The sequence below is a fragment of the Hyla sarda genome, chromosome 3 (genome assembly GCF_029499605.1).
Source record: "Hyla sarda isolate aHylSar1 chromosome 3, aHylSar1.hap1, whole genome shotgun sequence".
Taxonomy (NCBI): Eukaryota; Metazoa; Chordata; class Amphibia; order Anura; family Hylidae; genus Hyla; species Hyla sarda.
In genome coordinates, this window is record NC_079191.1 from 247,495,875 (window position 1) to 247,515,962 (window position 20,088).

General features: G+C 42.5%; 1 protein-coding gene across 1 annotated transcript in view; it reads left to right on the top strand.

Annotated features, from left to right (window-relative positions):
- The window catches only part of LOC130362251 (nephrocan-like), a 70,434-nt gene extending 52,051 nt beyond the window's left edge, over positions 1 to 18,383 (top strand). The window contains exons 2-4 of the mRNA XM_056566420.1: positions 8,724 to 8,868; positions 17,177 to 18,078; positions 18,299 to 18,383. Of these exons, the coding sequence (XP_056422395.1) occupies positions 8,776 to 8,868; positions 17,177 to 18,078; positions 18,299 to 18,302 (999 nt within the window). The 5' untranslated portion in view covers positions 8,724 to 8,775 and the 3' untranslated portion in view covers positions 18,303 to 18,383. The remainder of the gene's footprint in view (positions 1 to 8,723; positions 8,869 to 17,176; positions 18,079 to 18,298) is intronic.
- The last annotated feature ends 1,705 nt before the right edge of the window (positions 18,384 to 20,088 follow it).

Here is a 20,088-nt window from a genome sequence, read left to right on the forward strand (position 1 = left end):
CCCTTGCAAAAATTCTAAAACTGGGTCTTCAAGAACATGCGAGTGTAAAAAAATTAAGATTTTGAATTTTCTCTTTCACTTTGCTGCTATTCCTGTGAAACACCTAAAGGGTTAACACACTTACTATATGTCATTTTGAATACTTTGAGGGGTGCAGTTTTTATAATGGGGTCATTTATGGGGTATTTCTAATATGAAGGCCCCTCAAATCCACTTCAAAACTGAACTGGTCCCTGAAAAATTCCAATTTTGAAAATGTATTTGGAATGTCTATTTTCCTTACAAGCAGAGAGCTTCAAAGTAAAAAAAAAAATTCAAAATTTTCTATTTTTTCATAAAATTTTGGAATTTTTCACCAAGAAATTATGCAAGAAATGATGCAAGTATCGATGAAATATGTAGAATATGTCACAAAAAAACAGTCTCGGAATCAGAATGAAAGGTAAAAGCATCCCAGAGTTATTAATGCTTAAAGTGACAGTGGTCAGATGTGCAAAAAATGGCCGGGTCCTACACTGAAAATTGGCTGGGTCCTTAAGGGGTTAAGGTGAAAATGGGCTGGGTCCTTAAGGGGTTAATAGCTTTGGGATGCTTTAAAGTTGGATATCATAGTGTCACACACTCAATATCTAGTTTATGGGGCATGACCATCTATCTTACAAACACAAAACTGCAAATTTTAGATGTTTTCAAGAAACATTGCAAGTCTCGACCCAAATTTACCACTAACATAAAGTATAATATCACAAAAAACGAACCCTATGATAGTTTAAAGTTTAAACTATCATAGTGTTCGTTTTTTGTGATATACTTTATGTTAGTGGTAAATTTGGGTCGAGACTTGCAATGTTTCTTGAAAACATCTAAAATTTGCAGTTTTGTGTTTGTAAGATAGATGGTCATGCCCCATAAACTAGATATTGAGTGTGTGACACTATGATATCCTGGCAATACAGTCTGTGGCACTATTATACCCTGAAAGCACAGTGTGTGACACTATTATATCCCGGCAGCACAGTGTGTGACACTATTATATCCTGGGAGCACAGTGTGTGACACTTATATCCTTGCAGCATAGTGTGTGAGACTATTATGCTGTGGGGGTACATTGTGTGGCACTATTATGTCCTGGGGGCACATTGTGTGACACATATCCTTGCAGCATAGTGTGTGACATTATTATGCCCTGGGGGCACATTGTGTGGCACTTTTATGTCCTGGGGGCACATTGTGTGACACTTATATCCTTGCAGCATAGTGTGTGACACTATTATGCCCTGGGGGCACATTGTGTGACACTTATATCCTTGCAGCATAGTGTGTGACACTATTATGCCCTGGGGGCACATTGTGTGGCACTTTTATGTCCTGGGGGCACATTGTGTGACACTTATATCCTTGCAGCATAGTGTGTGACACTATTATGCCCTGGGGGCACATTGTGTGGCACTATTATGTCCTGGGGGCACATTGTGTGACACATATCCTTGCAGCATAGTGTGTGACATTATTATGCCCTGGGGGCACATTGTGTGGCACTTTTATGTCCTGGGGGCACATTGTGTGACACTTATATCCTTGCAGCATAGTGTGTGACACTATTATGCCCTGGGGGCACATTGTGTGACACTTATATCCTTGCAGCATAGTGTGTGACACTATTATGCCCTGGGGGCACATTGTGTGACACTTATATCCTTGCAGCATAGTGTGTGACACTATTATGCCCTGGGGGCACATTGTGTGGCACTTTTATGTCCTGGGGGCACATTGTGTGACACTTATATCCTTGCAGCATAGTGTGTGACACTATTATGCCCTGGGGGCACATTGTGTGGCACTATTATGTCCTGGGGGCACATTGTGTGACACTTATATCCTTGCAGCATAGTGTGTGACACTATTATGCCCTGGGGGCACATTGTGTGGCACTTTTATAACCTTGCAGCACAGGTTATTATAGTACCAGATTATGTATGATTATAAAAAATACATATTACATACTTGTTTTTTAAATTTTTTTAGAGGGGAAAAAAGTCTTATTTTTCCAATATTTAAGGTTTTTTTCCCATGCCTTCCCATCTCTAGCCCAAGGTGCAAAATTGTTAGGGCAACAAAATTTTAAACGCAGCTACACACAGGACAGGAAGGGAATGCAGAAGGTATTAAGTGACTGCTGAACTCTACCAACCTTTTTATGTCACCTGATTTAGCAGATGCTGCCCCATTCATACAAAAGCTTGCCTCCTCCTGCTCTGTATAGACAAAGTTTTCGCAACAGGGGTAGTGAATGTGAAGTGAGCGGTTATACAGAGTATGCTTGAATGCTCACTACTGTACAGGAGAAGGGAGTTCAGAGATAGGCAAGAGTCTCTGCTCCTGTATATTCACCAATAGCATAGTCTGCCACAGAAACAGTGTAGCATCGCGTTTTACTTTGCTTTTTACAAATAACATGAAAACTTTGGAAACATCACTGAAATCCAGTTACGCAGTGAACAGAATAAAAAAAAAAACTATAAATATTAAACAACGCAAATTAAACAATTGATAGAAGGGGCAGCTGCTTCCTCACAGGATCCCAGCAGTTATTTCTTCAGTATAAGAACTAATAACATTAAACACACCTGTATTTGCATAGTTGATCAGTATCACATAGCAACCTTACTTTGCCCCCAGACAAGTAGTTATGTGTGTGTTGGGAGGGGGGGGAGGTCTGGGGGATAGCCTTGTCAAGGCAAAAAGGTAAAAGATTACTCAAATCTTAAGTTGGCCATATACAACAGATATTAAAGGGGTATTCCAGACAAAAACATCTTATCCCCTATCCATAGGGATTAGATGTCTGATCGCGGGGGACCCACCGCTGGGACCCCCGTGATCTCCCTGCAGCACCCGCATTCGATGCAGGGCTGCGTCTCCAGTTTCGGAAACCTCCTGGTTTCTAGGACTGGAGACGTGACATAACGCGCCTCCCTCAATTCATGTCTATGGGAGGGGCGTGGCTTTTCATCATGTCTCCAGTCCCGGAAATCCGGAGGTTTCCAGAACTGAAGATGCAGCCCCGCATTGAATGCGGGTGCTGCAGGGAGATCGCGGGGGGTCCCATCGGCAGGCCCCCCGCGATCAGACATCTTATCCCCTATTCTTTGGATAGGGGATAAGATGTTTTTGCCTGGAATACCCCTTTAATGGTGGTTGAATCTGTTGGTTTAGATGACCATCTAATGTGTTTAGGCGCCTTTCAACTCCCTTGGCAGAAGATGTTGAGGGAGAGGATTGGGTAGTAGGATTTCCTGACACCAGACCCTTTTGTACTGATGGAAGACAAGTCACTACTAGAGGGGGTGCCATTATGAAAACATGCATGCTCAGTAGTATTTGCTGTTCACGTAGCATTTGGGTGCACAACTTTGGTTTTACTGATTATCAAACCACATTAACAGACTATATTACTTAAAGGGGTTGTCCAACAAAAAAAAAAAAAACACTTTACTAAAAACATGCTCAGGCAGCCTATTTTTAAAAATAAAACAACCCCTCAGCGCAGCCCCCCTCCCCCCCCCCCAAAAAAAAAAATGCTATCGCTGCTCCCAGTGTACGCTTCACTCCTCTTCCTGGTCCTTGGGCCTGTGACTCACTAGAGGTAGGACACCACTGCAGTGAATGGCTGAGCAGCAATGTGATTTTATCCTGGTAAAATGCGGTGCAGCAGACATAGCGAGTGGTGAGGATACCGGGAAAGCGTGGGAGGTAAGTATAGTTGTTGTTTTTTCTTTTTTTTTTTTTTATTAAACAGGAAGCCTGTCTTCAAACTTTGAATGGATTCTGTCATCGGTGTTGAATGCACTAACCTTTTGGTACAAGATGGTAGTGCTGGCGACACTGATGATAATGATACTTACCTATCCCCGATCTGTCGCTTCTTTAGCCCACTATTCTCCTTATTGGTGCACAGGCGGTGCTCCAGGAGCATGCTGACATCATGTCTGCTGCTTTCTCAGTTGGCCCAGCTCTGTGCACTAAGCCTGTCGCCTGAATAAGGAGCATAATGGGCGAATGGCACCTCCTGAATTCTGTAGGTCCTCTTTTAATAACCTTCTAGACTTGCAACTTGCCACTTAGCATTCTGTCTACATGAATATATGTGGAGCTTTTTCTTGCTAAATATTTTTATTATCTCATACAATAAAGTGTACAAAACACTGGGCCTATTGGTTTATAACAACCCAGTTATAGACCAATAGGCCCATGCTTTTAGAATGATCCAATTTGTGTAATTGTAATATCACTGGTTTGAAAAGATGTAAACTATAGGTAAGTATTGGACATTTAAGGGAAAAATGAAAGAGTTAAAGTCATCTGACACTGTAAATTGTTGCCATACATTAAAAAAGAGCATGTAAACTGGGTTGAAAGAGGTTATCCATCATGAGGTGATTTTACTACTTACCGGCCAGACAGTAACGGACAAGCTTAGGAAGGGTCCATGCTTGTCTTAGGGCTAAATGGCTATGTTTTTGTGAAATTTTCTAATGGAGTTTCCTCCCTCCAACTTCAAGTCCCAGGATTCCTTGTTTGTAAATGTGAGGTCATTTTTCTCTCTCCCACACATCAGCCCCTCGCCCCCCACCCATTAAATCACAGGTGTGCTGCCTTCCATGCTATGCTGTGAACAATAGACAATTGTTTTCTAACCAGGGTGCCTCCAGCTGTTGCAAAACAACAATTCACTACAGAATGATCTCCCTCCCACCCAGTGGTTGCTCCACCCATTGAAGCAGACAGGCTCCTTTGAACACCTGACTAGTAATGTAAGGTCTCAGGACGCACTGCAACCTGGTAAAACAACACTCATTTTGTATGCTGCTAAAAATAAACATTGGGGCAAACACATAAGAATTGCAAGACCACCATCAAAACACAGATACAAACACTATATTATGAACTAAACTTACTTTACAGCCCCTGTAGTATAGTCAGAAAATACCCCTTTAAGGAACTCCATCAACTGTACAGGCAGATCCAATGAGGAGTGATGTAACCAAAGTATGACTGTCCCAGCATAAACAGGAATCATACCATAAGCTTGTCATGATAAACAAGAATCATACCATATCAGGGATGTGGAATTCCTATCGCTCAACACCCGGGGCATGCAGTTCCGGGCGCCGGGCAGGTGAATTTTTGCTTCTGGTAGGCAGGGCCGGACCTGACAAGCGTGACGGCGCTCAGCAGTCTGTAGAGTGCGGGCTCCTGACTCATGCCCGCTCCATACTCTGCAGCCCCCAGCTGTTCTCAGTAGCTGGGAGCCGCCGCTAATAGCCTTTGGCGTCTAAAGGGACATGTGAATGCTTCCTGGTGGGCTAGTGGGGTGGATCGCCCCACCGCTGCACGATCACAGGGGGAGATCCACTATAGAGGTAGCCGGAAGGCTTACCTCTGTTCCCTGCTGTCCCATGGCTCTGTCATTAATAGAGCCTGGCTGGACTAGGCTCTATCAATGGATCACAGAGCACACAGATCAATGGAGTTCAATAGAACTCTATTGATCTGTATGAGGAATCTAATGATTCCTCCTAAAAGTCTAATAAAGTGTAAAACAAAACAAGAAAAAAAGTTTTAATAAAAGTTTAAAAGACAAACATTAACCCCTTCCGTGTTAAAAGTGCAAATCACCCCCTTTTCCTATATAAAAACATGTAAATATATTTAGTATCGCTGCGTGCGTAATTGTATGAACTATTAAAATATAAAATTATGTATCCCATACGGTAAATGATGTAAAAACATGTAAACATAATAATAAACATATTTAGTATTGCTGCGTGCATAAATGTATGAACTATTCAAATATAACATTATGTATCCCATACGGTAAATTACGTAAAAACATGTAAACATAATAATAAACATATTTAGTATTGCTGCGTGCGTAATTGTACGAACTATTAAAATATAACATTATGTATCCCATACGGTAAATGACGTAAAAAAAAAAAAAAAATACCAAACCACAGAATTGTCATTTTTATAATATCCCAGAAAAAAAGTTAAAAAGCTATTAAAATGTCAGATCAATACCCAAATGGTACCAATACAAAAACAGGTTATGGTGCAAAAAAATTAGCCCTCATACAACCTGCTATGCGAAAAAAATGGCAATAAAAAAAATTTGAAAAAGTTCAGAATGTTTTTAAAATTAGTAAAACATGACGGAAACTATACAAATCTGGTATTGCTGTAATCAGGCCAGTCTAAAATATCAAAACAACATGTTACCTCAACCACAAGGTAAATGGCGTAGAAAAGAAAACCACCAAATTTGCTAAATTATCTTTTACTATTTCAATTTCATTTCACCGAATATATATATTGTTTGTTTTTTTGTTTGTTTGTTTTGGAGAATATGTTATTGAAAAATGAAAAGGTATCATTATAGTAGGTAGTTATGGCTATTATAGGGAGGAAAAAACGAGAATGTAGGGACAAGTAGATTTTGCTCAGTTTTAGTCCCGTGGACAAGTAGTTTTTTTTATTGAATTTACACACCCCTGCATATGCAAGTTCATTGTGAATCATATAAGGCTGGTTAAAACCCACATACAGTAACTACTATAGAGAGGCCAATTGATCACTGAATGTAAAAATGCCATAAATATTTAAGGTATGAGTACTCCTTTATGGTCTATTTACATGACAGTTTAAAAAAAATATTTCGAACTCATGAACAGGTGCACAGATGCACCCTATAAAAAGTTTATGAAGACTATTAAAGGCAAACTAAGGTTAAAGGGGTACTCTGGTGAAAAACAAATGTTTTCAAATCTACTGTTAATCAAAGTTAAACAGATTTGTAAATTACTTATATATCTATAAAATCTTAATCCTTCCAGTACTTATCAGCTCCTGTATTCTACAGAGAAAGTCGTATAGTTCTCTCTAGTCTGACCACAGTGCTCTCTGCTAACACCTCTGTCCATGTCAGGAACTGTCCAGAGTAGGAGCAAATCCCCATAGCATACCTCTCCTGCTCTGGACAGTTCCTGACACGGACAGAGGTGTCAGCAGAAAGCACTGTGGTCAGACTGGAAAGAACTACACAACTTCCTCTGGAGCATAGAGCAGTTGATAAGTACTGGAAGGATTAAGATTTTTAAATAGAAGTAATTTACAAATCTGTTTAACTTTCTGGCACAAGCTGATTTGAAAACATTTGATTTCCACCGGAGTACCACTTTAAAGAATTTTAAAAATAATAGCAGCAGTGTATATAATATTCTTATATGCCATGGGTGATTATTCCGATCCCTGCAGTTATTCAGTGGCTTACAATGTTAAATTGTATATGTAATGGGGTTGTCTGGTTTAGAAAAAAAATTTTTTAAAATAAATTATTAGGATATTCTGACTTAACAGTGTAGGTTCACCAGTCATCATCTCCATCAAAAAGCTTGAGTGGATAGTGACTACAAAGAGAGTCTCTCTCCCTTTGGAGGACCAATCGTGTCCATGCTTTGCACAAACAGCCCATTGATCTTAAAGGGGTACTCCGTTGGAAAACTTTTTTTTTTTTTTAATTAACTGGTGCCATAAAGTTAAACAGATTAGTAAATGACTTCTATGGAAAAAAATCTTAATCCTTCCAGTACTTATTAGCTGCTGAATACTACAGCGGAAATTCTTTTCTTTTTGGAACACAGAGCTCTCTGCTGACATCATGAGCACAGTGCTCTCTGCTGACATCTCTGTCCATTTTAGGAACTGTCCATAGCAGCATATGTTTGCTATGGGGATTTTCTTCTACTCTGGACAGTTCTTAAAATGGACACAGATGTCAGCAGAGAACACTGTGGTCATGATGTCAGCAGAGAGCTCTGTGTTCCAAAAAGAGAAGAATTTCCTCTGTAGTATTCAGCAGATAATAAGTACTAGAAGGACTAAGATTTTTTTTAATAGAAGAAGTAATTTAAAAATCTGTTTACCTTTCTGGCACCAGTTGATAAAAAAAAAAAAAAAAGTTTTCCACCGGAGTACCCCTTTAATGTGCACCATGTAACCACCCAGTGTGGGCGCTGCAGGAGAACTAAGCAATTGCTGTTGGATTTACCTGCAGATTCCAGATAATTGTTGGGGGTCACAGCAATAGGGCACTTTTTGATCAGTTATTTTTGGGTAACAAACGAGAATTAAAAGTGGATAACAAATCTAATACATTTCCTTTAGAATACTAGCTAAAATAATATTTTTAAAAACCTCATATACTGTATAATATACTCTTTAGTACAACCGTACAAATGTTAACCACCCAAATATGAATGCAGCTTAAGCAATAGCTATAAAATCATATTTTACTCTAAATAGCGTAAATGTGGCTTTGAAAATAAATCCTGGTTTATTCCCACAGTGACACATTATCTTTAAGAATAACTTGTATTTGTCACCTCCACGATCTATGTGTTAAGTCTCTTCATTGACTCAATGATAAAGTTATCTAGTAAAATGGTTTATCAGCAGACACACACAATGCAGATTCCAGGACACTGTTCACAGCATACTGGTGTTTACCCATATTACCAGCCCTGGCCAGGACACTATTGTTTCCTATCAACTGTAAATACACATCTCCCAATATATATGGTATACCTAGTTACCAGGCATTTCAGTGGTGCTGAAGTCATAATGATTCTCACTACAGTTCTCTGTCTTTTTCTCTGCCTCAGCTGCTGCGTGGCCTCTTGTCCTCGACGCTGCAGCTGTGATTCCCCCAGGACCATGCAGTGTTACAGAGTATTGGCCATCCCAAGTAACATTCCTGCCACCATTGGAAAACTGTACATCAGTCACAGCAAGATCAGGCACTTACAGGTAGGAGGATTGGCAATAATTATAATCATACACTACTTTTATAATGCCATTTATTGTGTATATGGGATTTTGTGTAAAAGCAGAATTTATGTATTAATGATTTAGTAGATTTCCATATGTGGTTTGTCTTTATCTATATTTAAAGGAGTTCTCCACCATAAGGTGATTTTAGTACGTACCTGGCAGACAGTAATATACATGCTTAGGAAGGATCTGCGCTTGTCTTGGGGCTAAATGGCTATGTTGTGAGATTACCATAACACTGTGGCTATGTTTTTGTGAACTTGTATTTCCTGTTTGACTTATGTTTTTTTTTTACTACAAATCCCACAATTGCATTTTCCTCCCTCATACATCAGCCACCCCACCCATTGAAACAAAAGACCTGTGGTTTTCAATCAGGGTGCCCACAGCTGTTGCATTAGTTGCAGATTGATTCCTCCACCCATTGAAGCAGACAGGCTCCCTGTCATCAGCTGACTAGTGAGTCAGGTCTCGGCCGCATTGCAAGCTGGAAAAAATCCGAGACAACAGTCATTTTGTATGCTGGTAAAAATGAATAGTGAGGTGAAAATCACAGAAGAATTGTGAGAAAACCGTCACACACAGGTACAGACACTATATTATGAACTACACTAACTTTACAGCCCCTGTAGCATAGTCAAATAAAAAAAAATTCCTGGAATTCATAGGATTAATATAAAAATACAGACTTCAGGGGTTAGACTCAGATTATAAATTATTACTATCCACAGGATAGGTAATAAGTATCTGGTCAATGTGCTCCTGACTCTTGCTCCCCAATAAATCATAAGAACAAGACTCCCCTTCCACTAAGTGAATGAAGCAGCAGCATGTATGCTGAACCCTCACTCACATTACCTCACTGTGGGACTGCCAAAGATAGCCGAGTACAGCACAGTCCCATAGCAAGGAAATGGAGCAATGGATGAGCATATGCACTGCTGCTCCATTCACTTAGGGGACAAGGGACCCTTGTTCTTGTGATCAATGGGGTCCTGTGGATAGGTGGTTAGTTAATCCTGGTATAATCCATTTAAGTCTGTTTTTTTTATTTATCATATTTATTTACACAAACATAAACCACATATGAAAATCTACTACTTGAAATCTATTCCTTAAAATATTAGGAAATTCCCTTTAAAATAAATAAAATAAAATAGCCTTACCTCTAAGAAAAGGCTTATATTTCATTTAATTTTCTCCCATGGATTGTCTATATCAGTGGTCTTCAACCTGCGGACCTCCAGATGTTGCAAAACTACAACTCCCAGCATGCCTGGACAGCCTGAGAGTTTTTGTTGTGCAACATCTGGAGGTCCGCAGGTTGGAGACCACTGGTCTATATTATGCCAATAAACTGCTGACTCTACAGACTGCTGTAAAAATGGCTAAAATTTCTAAAAGATCTGCAGGATATAAACAGAAGGTTTCTATCACATACATAATCTGCATATTTTCCGCATCTGAATTTCTGCAGTGGAAAAATCTGTAGCAGATTTGCTGCAGACCTACTGAAGTCAATGGGTTGCAATAAAATCTGCTGCCGAAGGTTGCGATTATATAGCTGTGAATGAACCATAAGGGGACTACCATCAAAAACTGCATATTAGTTTGTGGTGCTTTGTCCTGTATTTTCTCCATAGTTTTCTCTGTAGGAAAAACTAAACAGGCACATTTTTCCTATAGGCTTTTCAATAAAACTTAAAAAAAAAAAAAAAAAAAAAAAAATATATATATATATATATATATACTACTTTTTTTTTCTGCCGTTTGTTTGGGGCAGAAAAAAGTCAGAAAAACGCCACAAAAACTGCCATTCAATTTCCCTGTGTTATAGTCTGACGTTTTTACCTTTGTGTGGAAATTGCCTTTTTTTTTTTTTTTGCAGTTTTTCACAAAAGCGGCCTTTTTGAATTTCGTTGGGTACCACAAAAATAAGATGCTTTAACCCCTTAAGGACACTGGAACGTCATGTGTCCACTCCCGATCTATAACGCGGGGCCACGGCGTGGCCCCGCGTCATAGCGGGTCGGGCCCGGCCTCTAACAACGGCCGGGACCCGTGGCTAATAGCGCGCGGCATTGATCGCTGTGCCGCGCGCTATTAACCCTTTAGACGCGGCGTTCAAAGTTGAACGCCGCGTCTAAAGTGAAACCGAAAGCATGCCGGCTAGCTCAGTGGGCTGTTCGGGATAGCCGCGGTGAAATCGCGGCATCCCGAACAGCTGACAGGACAGCGGGAGGGCCCCTACCTGCCTCCTCGCTGTCCGATCGCCGAATGACAGCTCAGTGCCTGAGATCCAGGCATGAGCAGTCATGCGGCAGAATCATCGATCACTGGTTTCTTATGAGAAACCAGTGATCAATGTAAAAGATCAGTGTGTGCAGTGTTATAGGTCCCTATGGGACCTATAACACTGCAAAAAAAAAGTGCAAAAAAAAAGTGAATAAACATCATTTAACCCCTTCCCTATTAAAAGTTTGAATCACCCCCCTTTTCCCATAAAAGAAAAAACACAGTGTAAATAAAAATAAAAATAAACATAAATGGTATCGCCGCGTGCGGAAATGTCCGAATTATAAAAATATATCGTTAATTAAACCGCACGGTCAATGGCGTGCGCGCAAAAAAATTCCAAAGTCCAAAATAGTGCATTTTTGGTCACTTTTTATATCATGAAAAAATGAATAAAAAGCGATCAATAAGTCCTATCAATGCAAAAATGGTACCGTTAAAAACTTCAGATCACAGCGCAAAAAATGAGCCCTCATACCGCCCCATACACGGAAAAATAAAAAAGTTATAGGGGTCAGAAGATGACAATTTTAAACGTATTAATTTTCCTGCATGTAGTTATGATTTTTTCCAGAAGTACAACAAAATCAAACCTATATAAGTAGGGTATCATTTTAATCGTATGGACCTACAGAATACATATCAGGTGTCATTTTTACCGAAAAATGTACTACGTAGAAACGGAAGCCCCCAAAAGTTACAAAACAGCGTTTTTTTAAAAATTTTGTCGCACAATGATTTTTTTTCCCGCTTCACCATAGATTTTTGGGCAAAATGACTGATGTCATTACAAAGTAGAATTGGTGGCGCAAAAAATAAGCCATCATATGGATTTTTAGGTGTAAATTTGAAAGAGTTATGATTTTTTAAAGGCAAGGAGCAAAAAACGAAAATGCAAAAACGGAAAAACCTCCGGTCCTTAAGGGGTTAATATTATAATAATAAAAATGATATGTTATGACATAATAATAGTATGATTTTTTTTTCTTCTATTAATATTTTTTTGTTCATATAATAATTGCGTTTTAACTACTTTTGTTTCAGGTAAAGGGAACATTCATACTATTATTATATCCTTACATATAATTATTGTTATAATGATATCCTTCCTTTAGTCCTCTTATTGCCCGGTCCCTGTCCCTCTTATTGCCCATCTCAATACCTGCATCCCAATTTAATAAAAAAAAAAAATATTGACATGTACAAAATAGGGAAAAATAGATGATAATTGTACAAAAAATAAGAAACTAAACAATAAAAAATAAAACAATAAATAACAGCGTAAATGTGGCTAAAAAAATAAATAAATAAATAAAAAATAAATTAAAAAAAATTAAAAAACGGCAACCTGCAAACCTATACCCTAGTTTTACAATCTCAGAATGAACATCACAGAATTAAACATTAATAACATAAAACAGACATAGATCTTTAATCATGTATTAATTTTTTAATATTCAAATTAAATACATATTGTTACGCTGAGCGCTCCGGGTCCCCGTTCCTCCCCGGAGCGCTCGCCTCATCCCCGTTGCTGCAGCGCCCCGGTCAGATCCACTGACCGGGTGCGCTGCGGTCCCGCCTCCTGCCGGGGTGCGATTCGCGATGCGGGTGGCGCCCGCTCGCGATGCGCACCCCGGTCCCCGTACCTGACTCGCTCTCCGTCGGTCCTGTCCCGGCGCGCGCGGCCCCGCTCCCTAGGGCGCGCGCGCGCCGGGTCTCTGCAATTTAAAGGGCCAGTGCACCAATGTTGGTGCCTGGCCCAATCTTCCAATTACCTATTAGTGTGATCACCTGTGCACTTCCCTATATTACCTCACTTCCCCTGCACTCCCTGGCCGGATCTTGTTGCCTTAGTGCCTAGTGAAAGCGTTCCCTTGTCTGTTCCTAGCCCGTGTTCCTGACCTCCTGCCGTTGCCCCTGACTACGAACCTTGCCGCCTGCCCCCGACCTTCTGCTACGTCCGACTTTGCTTCTGCCTACTCCCTTGTACCTCGCCTATCTTCAGCATCTTCAGCAGCCAGAGAGGTGAGCCGTTGCTAGTGGATACGACCTGGTCACTACCGCCGCAGCAAGACCATCCCGCTTTGCGGCGGGCTCTGGTGAAAACCTGTAGTGGCTTAGAACCGGTCCACTAGTGCGGTCCTCGCCAATCCCTCTCTGGCACAGAGGATCCACTACCTGCCAGCCGGCATCGTGACAGTAGATCCGGCCATGGATCCCGCTGAAGTTCCTCTGCCAGTTGTCGCTGACCTCCCTACGCTGGTCGCCCAGCAGTCGCAACAGATAGCGCAACGAGATCAACAGCTGGCATACTTGACCTCCGAGGCACTGCGTATTCAGTCACAGATACAGCAGCTGCAGCCGCAGATACAGCAACAGCTACAGCTGCAACTACCTTCTCCGCCGCCGGCTCCTGCAACTCCTCCGCAGCAACCGGCCGTTCCTAACCCCTGCTTGTCCCTGCCGGACAAATTTGGCGGAAAGATCGCCCAACGAGATCAACAGCTGGCATACTTGATCTCCGAGACACAGCGTCTTCACTCACAGTTACAGCAGCTGCTGCCGCAGATACAGCAACTTCAGTCACAGCAGCTGCTGCCGCAGATACAGCAACTTCAGTCACAGCTACAGCTGCAACAACCATCTCCTCCGCCGGCTCCTGCAACTCCTCCGCAGCAACCAGCCGTTCCTAACCCTTGCTTGTCCCTGCCGGACAAGTTTGATGGGGACCGCAATGATTCTGCCACAGCCACAGTCCAGTCCTTCTTCGCTGAGGTCCGTGGTGTCTTCGAGGAGCCTGCCCGAGCTTCTTCTGCCGAGATTGCCCTGCTGAACCTGGAACAGGGTGTTTCTTCCATTGGCGAGTACGCCATTCAGTTCCGTGCTCTTGCTTACGAGTTGTCCTGGAATAGTGAGGTTCTCTGCGCGACCTTTAAAAAAGGCCTATCCAGCAACATTAAAGATGTTCTGGCCGCACGAGAGACTCCTGCTGACCTACATGAACTCATTCATCTTGCCACTCGCATTGACATGCGTTCTTCCGGATGGCGTCTGGAGCTCCGCCTGGATATGGACTTTGTTCGCACGAAGCGTTTTTTCTCCCCGGCTCCTCTCTCCTCTGGTCCTCTGCAATCCGTTCCTGTGCTTCCCGCCGCGGAGGCTATGCAAGTTGACCGGTCTCGCTTGACACCTCAAGAGAGGACACGACGCCGCATGGAGAATCTTTGCCTGTACTATGCCAGTACCGAACACTTCCTGAAGGATTGTCCTATCCGTCCTCCCCGCCTGGAAAGACGTACGCTGACTCCGCACAAAGGTGACACAGTTCTTGATGTCAACTCTGCTTCTCCACGCCTCACTGTGTCTGTGCGGATATCTGCCTATACCTTCTCCTTCTCTACTATGGTCCCCTTGGATTCCGGATCTGCAGGAAAATTTTTTTTGGCCTCTCTTATCAACAGGTTCTACGTCCCTGTGACCAGTCTCGCCAGACCCCTCTACATCTATTGTATTAACAATAAAAGATTGGACTGTCTCATGCGTTTCCGCACAGAACCCCTCCTAATGTGCATCGGACCTCTTCACGGAAAAATTGACTTTTTTTTCCTCAGGTTCTTTGGCCCCAAGAAGAGGGGGAGACCCAAGGGGGGGGGTACTGTTACGCTGAGCGCTCCGGGTCCCCGTTCCTCCCCGGAGCGCTCGCCTCATCCCCGTTGCTGCAGCGCCCCGGTCAGATCCACTGACCGGGTGCGCTGCGGTCCCGCCTCCTGCCGGGGTGCGATTCGCGATGCGGGTGGCGCCCGCTCGCGATGCGCACCCCGGTCCCCGTACCTGACTCGCTCTCCGTCGGTCCTGTCCCGGCGCGCGCGGCCCCGCTCCCTAGGGCGCGCGCGCGCCGGGTCTCTGCAATTTAAAGGGCCAGTGCACCAATGTTGGTGCCTGGCCCAATCTTCCAATTACCTATTAGTGTGATCACCTGTGCACTTCCCTATATTACCTCACTTCCCCTGCACTCCCTGGCCGGATCTTGTTGCCTTAGTGCCTAGTGAAAGCGTTCCCTTGTCTGTTCCTAGCCCGTGTTCCTGACCTCCTGCCGTTGCCCCTGACTACGAACCTTGCCGCCTGCCCCCGACCTTCTGCTACGTCCGACTTTGCTTCTGCCTACTCCCTTGTACCTCGCCTATCTTCAGCATCTTCAGCAGCCAGAGAGGTGAGCCGTTGCTAGTGGATACGACCTGGTCACTACCGCCGCAGCAAGACCATCCCGCTTTGCGGCGGGCTCTGGTGAAAACCTGTAGTGGCTTAGAACCGGTCCACTAGCGCGGTCCTCGCCATCCCTCTCTGGCACAGAGGATCCACTACCTGCCAGCCGGCATCGTGACACATATATGATCTTATTCCTTTTTCATTATTGCTCCCCGCTGGCTCTTTGATGTCCCTGCCCGCTCACAAAAACCCTTCTCATCTTTCACCTAAAATAAATGAAAAAAAAATTTCTACATACAGAATTCATTCTCCAGCTATCAATAAATGCCTTAGGTACCACTTCTGTTTTTTTTTTTTTACCTAACAAAATTATCACACAATGCCTCCCTTTTTAATAATCTATTAAATACAAAAAAGAAGAAAAACACAAGAAAAAATGCCCAATGTTAAAACCCACATGGCATTTTTTTATGTTTTTTTTCACTCCCATAGACTTCTATGGGTGAAAAACGTCAAGATTTTGCCGAAAAAGGCAATAGTCTCAACATGCTGGCACTTTGTGAAAAACTGCCACTGAGCCCAAAAAAGCAGAAATACTCCAAACAGAGTGAACAAAAAAATGCCAAGTGGATATAGCAATTTGCAATTCGCTATTGAATTGCAGCTAACATCTGGCTGCAACATTTTCTCCCAGAAAAAACTCATGCGGACGATCTGGTGTTTTTTTGGGGTGTTTTAAAAAAAAAAAAGTAAAATCAAATCAAAGTGGAAACTTAGCCTTATGGATCTATTATATTGTCACTTAAAGTCACTCTTAGTACCATAGTACCTTAGATGTTAGCCTATAATGGCACAGCAATAAATATTGCAGGGCAGCTGTTCACAGGCTACAAAGTACCAGCCATTGTTATGTGCTGTCTTGCTGTAAATTGATATTATTTCCACTGGAGGTGGGAGAAAGTAGGGGGATTACAGAATATTAGGTGCGTCAAGACCCGTAATATACATGTTACACGTGGAAGGGACCTGGACCAGATCAGAATTAAAGGGGTACTCCGGCGCTAAGACATCTTATCCCCTATCCAAAGGATAGGGGACAAGATGCCTGATTGCGGGGGTCCCGCCGCTGGGGACCCCCGTGATCTTCCATGCCACACCCTGTTAGAATCAGCCCCCGGAGCGTGCTCGCTCTGGGTCTGATTACTAGTGATCATGGGGACGGAGCATAGTGACGTCACGGCTCCGCCCCCGTGTGACATCACGCTCCGCCCCCTCAATGCAAGCCTATGGAGGGGTTGTGACAGCCGTCATGCCCCCTCCATAGGCTTACATTGAGGGGGCGGAGCGTGACATCACTATGCTCTGTCCCCGTGATCGCTAGTAATCAGACCCGGAGCGAGCACGCTCTGGGGGCTGATTCTAGCGTGGTGCGGCATGGAAGATCACGGGGGTCCCCAGCGGCGGGACCCCCATGATCAGGCATCTTATCCCCTATCCTTTGGATAGGGGATAAGATGTCTTAGGGCCAGAGTACCCCTTTAAGTATATATTTTTGTCTGGCACACCCAGGAGAGTATCGGTTTTATGTTGATTTTGTAGGTTTTGATTGTGGTCAAGAGGAGACCATGTACTAAGCCAGGCACCTCAGAGAAATTTTGACTACAACCTACTTAACTCTATTAAGCCATTGTAAAATCTGCTTGTGCCTTACATTCCATGTGTGTGACAAAATGATGTGAGAGTACAGTAACGGCTTCTGATATAACATCTTTTCTACCAGTTTTCAGACTTCAGTGACATGCCAGGTTTGCAGGAACTAGTGCTATTTTCCAGTGGAATAGAAACAATTGAAAACAATACATTCAAAGCACTGAATAACCTGAAACTGCTGGAGGTATGGAACAATAAACTGACCAGTGTTCCCAGATCATTGCATCCAAAGCTGGAGGTCCTAAAACTGGGGGACAATTCAATTCGTTCACTCCATCACAAAGACTTTGAAGGTTTAACCAGACTCCAAGTCCTTGAGGTTCAAAAAAACCTCCTCAGTACATTATCATTTGAAGTCTTTTCTTCACTTACTAACTTACAGACCCTTGTTCTGGAAGGTAATGGTATGCACACAATATCAGGCGTGGCTAGACTTCCCAATCTCAAATACTTGAATATGGAGAACAACAAGCTGATGTTTTTCTATGACAATTTCTTCATACATTTTCCAAGCTTACAATATCTTAGGTTAGCTGGAAACCAGTTTGTTAGAGTTCCACCACATCTGCCTAAATCTCTTTTGTCCTTGAGGTTAGAAAGAAATCATATAAAAAGTGTGCGTGTCAGAGATTTAAAGCAACTGGAAAATCTATTCGATCTTAATCTTTCTGGGAATCAGTTGTTTTCAGCAGATGGGCTACAAGTTATTACCAATCTTACATCATTAGACCTGTCAAAGAACCAACTCTCAACCCTCCCTCAAAGGTTACCAACTCAGTTACAGAGACTTGACTACAGCAATAACCAGGTATCAAGAATAACAGTGCAGGATATGAAAGGTCTGGGCAGCCTGAAACATCTGTTCCTGGATAACAATGGTATGATAGTATTCGAGGACAAGGCACTTCAGTGGTGTGGACACTTATCCAACTTAGCTATGGAGCAAAATCTTCTAACCGCCATTCCTTTGGGGTGAGTACTCATACAGTCAAGTGGTGACTTGTGGTTATTTTGAGTGGGGAGGGGAGGATATATGTAATTGGGTTAGAGGGTGGGTGTCAATGGAACTTACTCTGGTTGGGTAACAGTTACAAGTGGGGTACCATAGGGGTCAGCACTGGGTCCACTTCTTTCAATATGTTCATTAATGACCTTGTAGAGGGATTACAGAGTAGAAGTTGTATATTTGCAGGTGACACTAAAATGGGTAAGGTGGTCACCACAGAAAAAGACAATATAATATTACAGAGGGATCTGGGGAAGCTGGAGGCTTGAGCACAGACATGGTAAATTAAGTTAAATGTGGATAAATGTAAGGTTAAGTACTGGGGCCATAAAAACAAAATGTACAATTATGTGCTAAATATGAATACATTAGGGAAATAAAGAAGGCTACTAAAGTCATGTATCAAGAAAGACAGAGACTTATGACAAGAACATAATTTTGCCTCTGTACAAATAACTAGTCAGACCACATATGAAGTATTATATCCAGTTTTGGGCATCGGTATATAAGGACATTGCCCACCCACCCCTACCCTGACCATCAGTGAGATACACAGCATGTCAGAATCACAGAGCACATGGGCCTCTAAGAAGCTTGTGCAGAGTTGAGTATGCTGGTCCCCAGTTGGACTTTACAGCACATCTATATAATGTTACCCCTATCATCCGCTACACTCACTAGCAGGATCTCAAAGATGACAAATATCTCTCTAGATTCTGCTGATGAAGCCTCATACACATCCCCTGTATGCAAATCTCACCTCTCAGCACACACAGTGTTATATGATAGTATTCGCTCCCCGAAGATTTATCAGACAGAATAAAAACCCTATATATTTGGGGAGGCTACAGGTCATCTTTAGAGTAAAGTGGCAAGAAGACGTGGATTAGGCGCACAGAGGCATTGCAGTCCTAGCGCAAAGAAAACCCTAAGGAACACCTCCTTGACACTCACATGGCCCATAAAACACTGCCCACAAAGACATGCTTCAAGCAACAATGCCTGAGGTTTACGATAAAAGTTGGGGTAACAGATTAAAGGACAACTGCAGCCATAACAACTTATCCCCTATCCACAGGATAGGGAATAAGTGTTTGATCGCGGGGTGTCCGAACGCTGGGACCCCCCCCGATCTCCCAAATGGGCCCCGGCATTGCCGCTCTGTGAGAGTGGCTAATGCGTGTAGCGTCAACCTCAGTGAGATCAAGAGGGGTCCCCCACACGATCAGATACTTATGCCCTATGCTGTGGATAGGGGATAAGTTGTTATGGCTGCATATTTCCTTTAACTTTAAACAATTTTCAGAAAGTATCTGGAAAAAAAAAAAGCTTGATTAAGTGGAGTCCTAAAAATGCAGAAAATGTATTAAAGGCATGTGCCCCTTTCATAGGAAACAACTACAATGATGTAATCCATGCAGTAGCTTTTGCCTACATAAAGTCATCATATATGCAACCTCTGCTCCGTTAATGACCATCACACCATATACTACTACCTCCACCTAACAAAATTAGAGCTTCTTACTAATTCTCACAACTTGTATCTACTTCATTCTTTTTTTACTGAAACATTTTTTGCTTTCAAATTTTAGTCTTCCAGGTACTCTTACAAGGTTGGACCTCAAAGGAAACAAGATAGATCATGTAGGAGTCCATGACGTGAAACATTTAAAGCAACTTCAAGTCCTGAATCTTCGAAACAACAAGATGACTTCCATAGATATTGAAGTTTTAGAATCCCTACCCCGCTTGAGACACCTCTACTTAGATGGGAACCCCTGGAACTGCACCTGCAGTCTTCTTAAGGTCAAAAGATTGCTACTCGATAAAAGAACGGACATAAAGGAGGGGCAGTGTGCTGAGCCACCATATAGCCGAGGGGAGAGGTGGATGTCCTCTAATACCATACTAAGACAGTGTGAAAACTCCTACACTTTTGACAAAGGCAAAGAAAGCAAGAAAAAAATGAAGGTTTC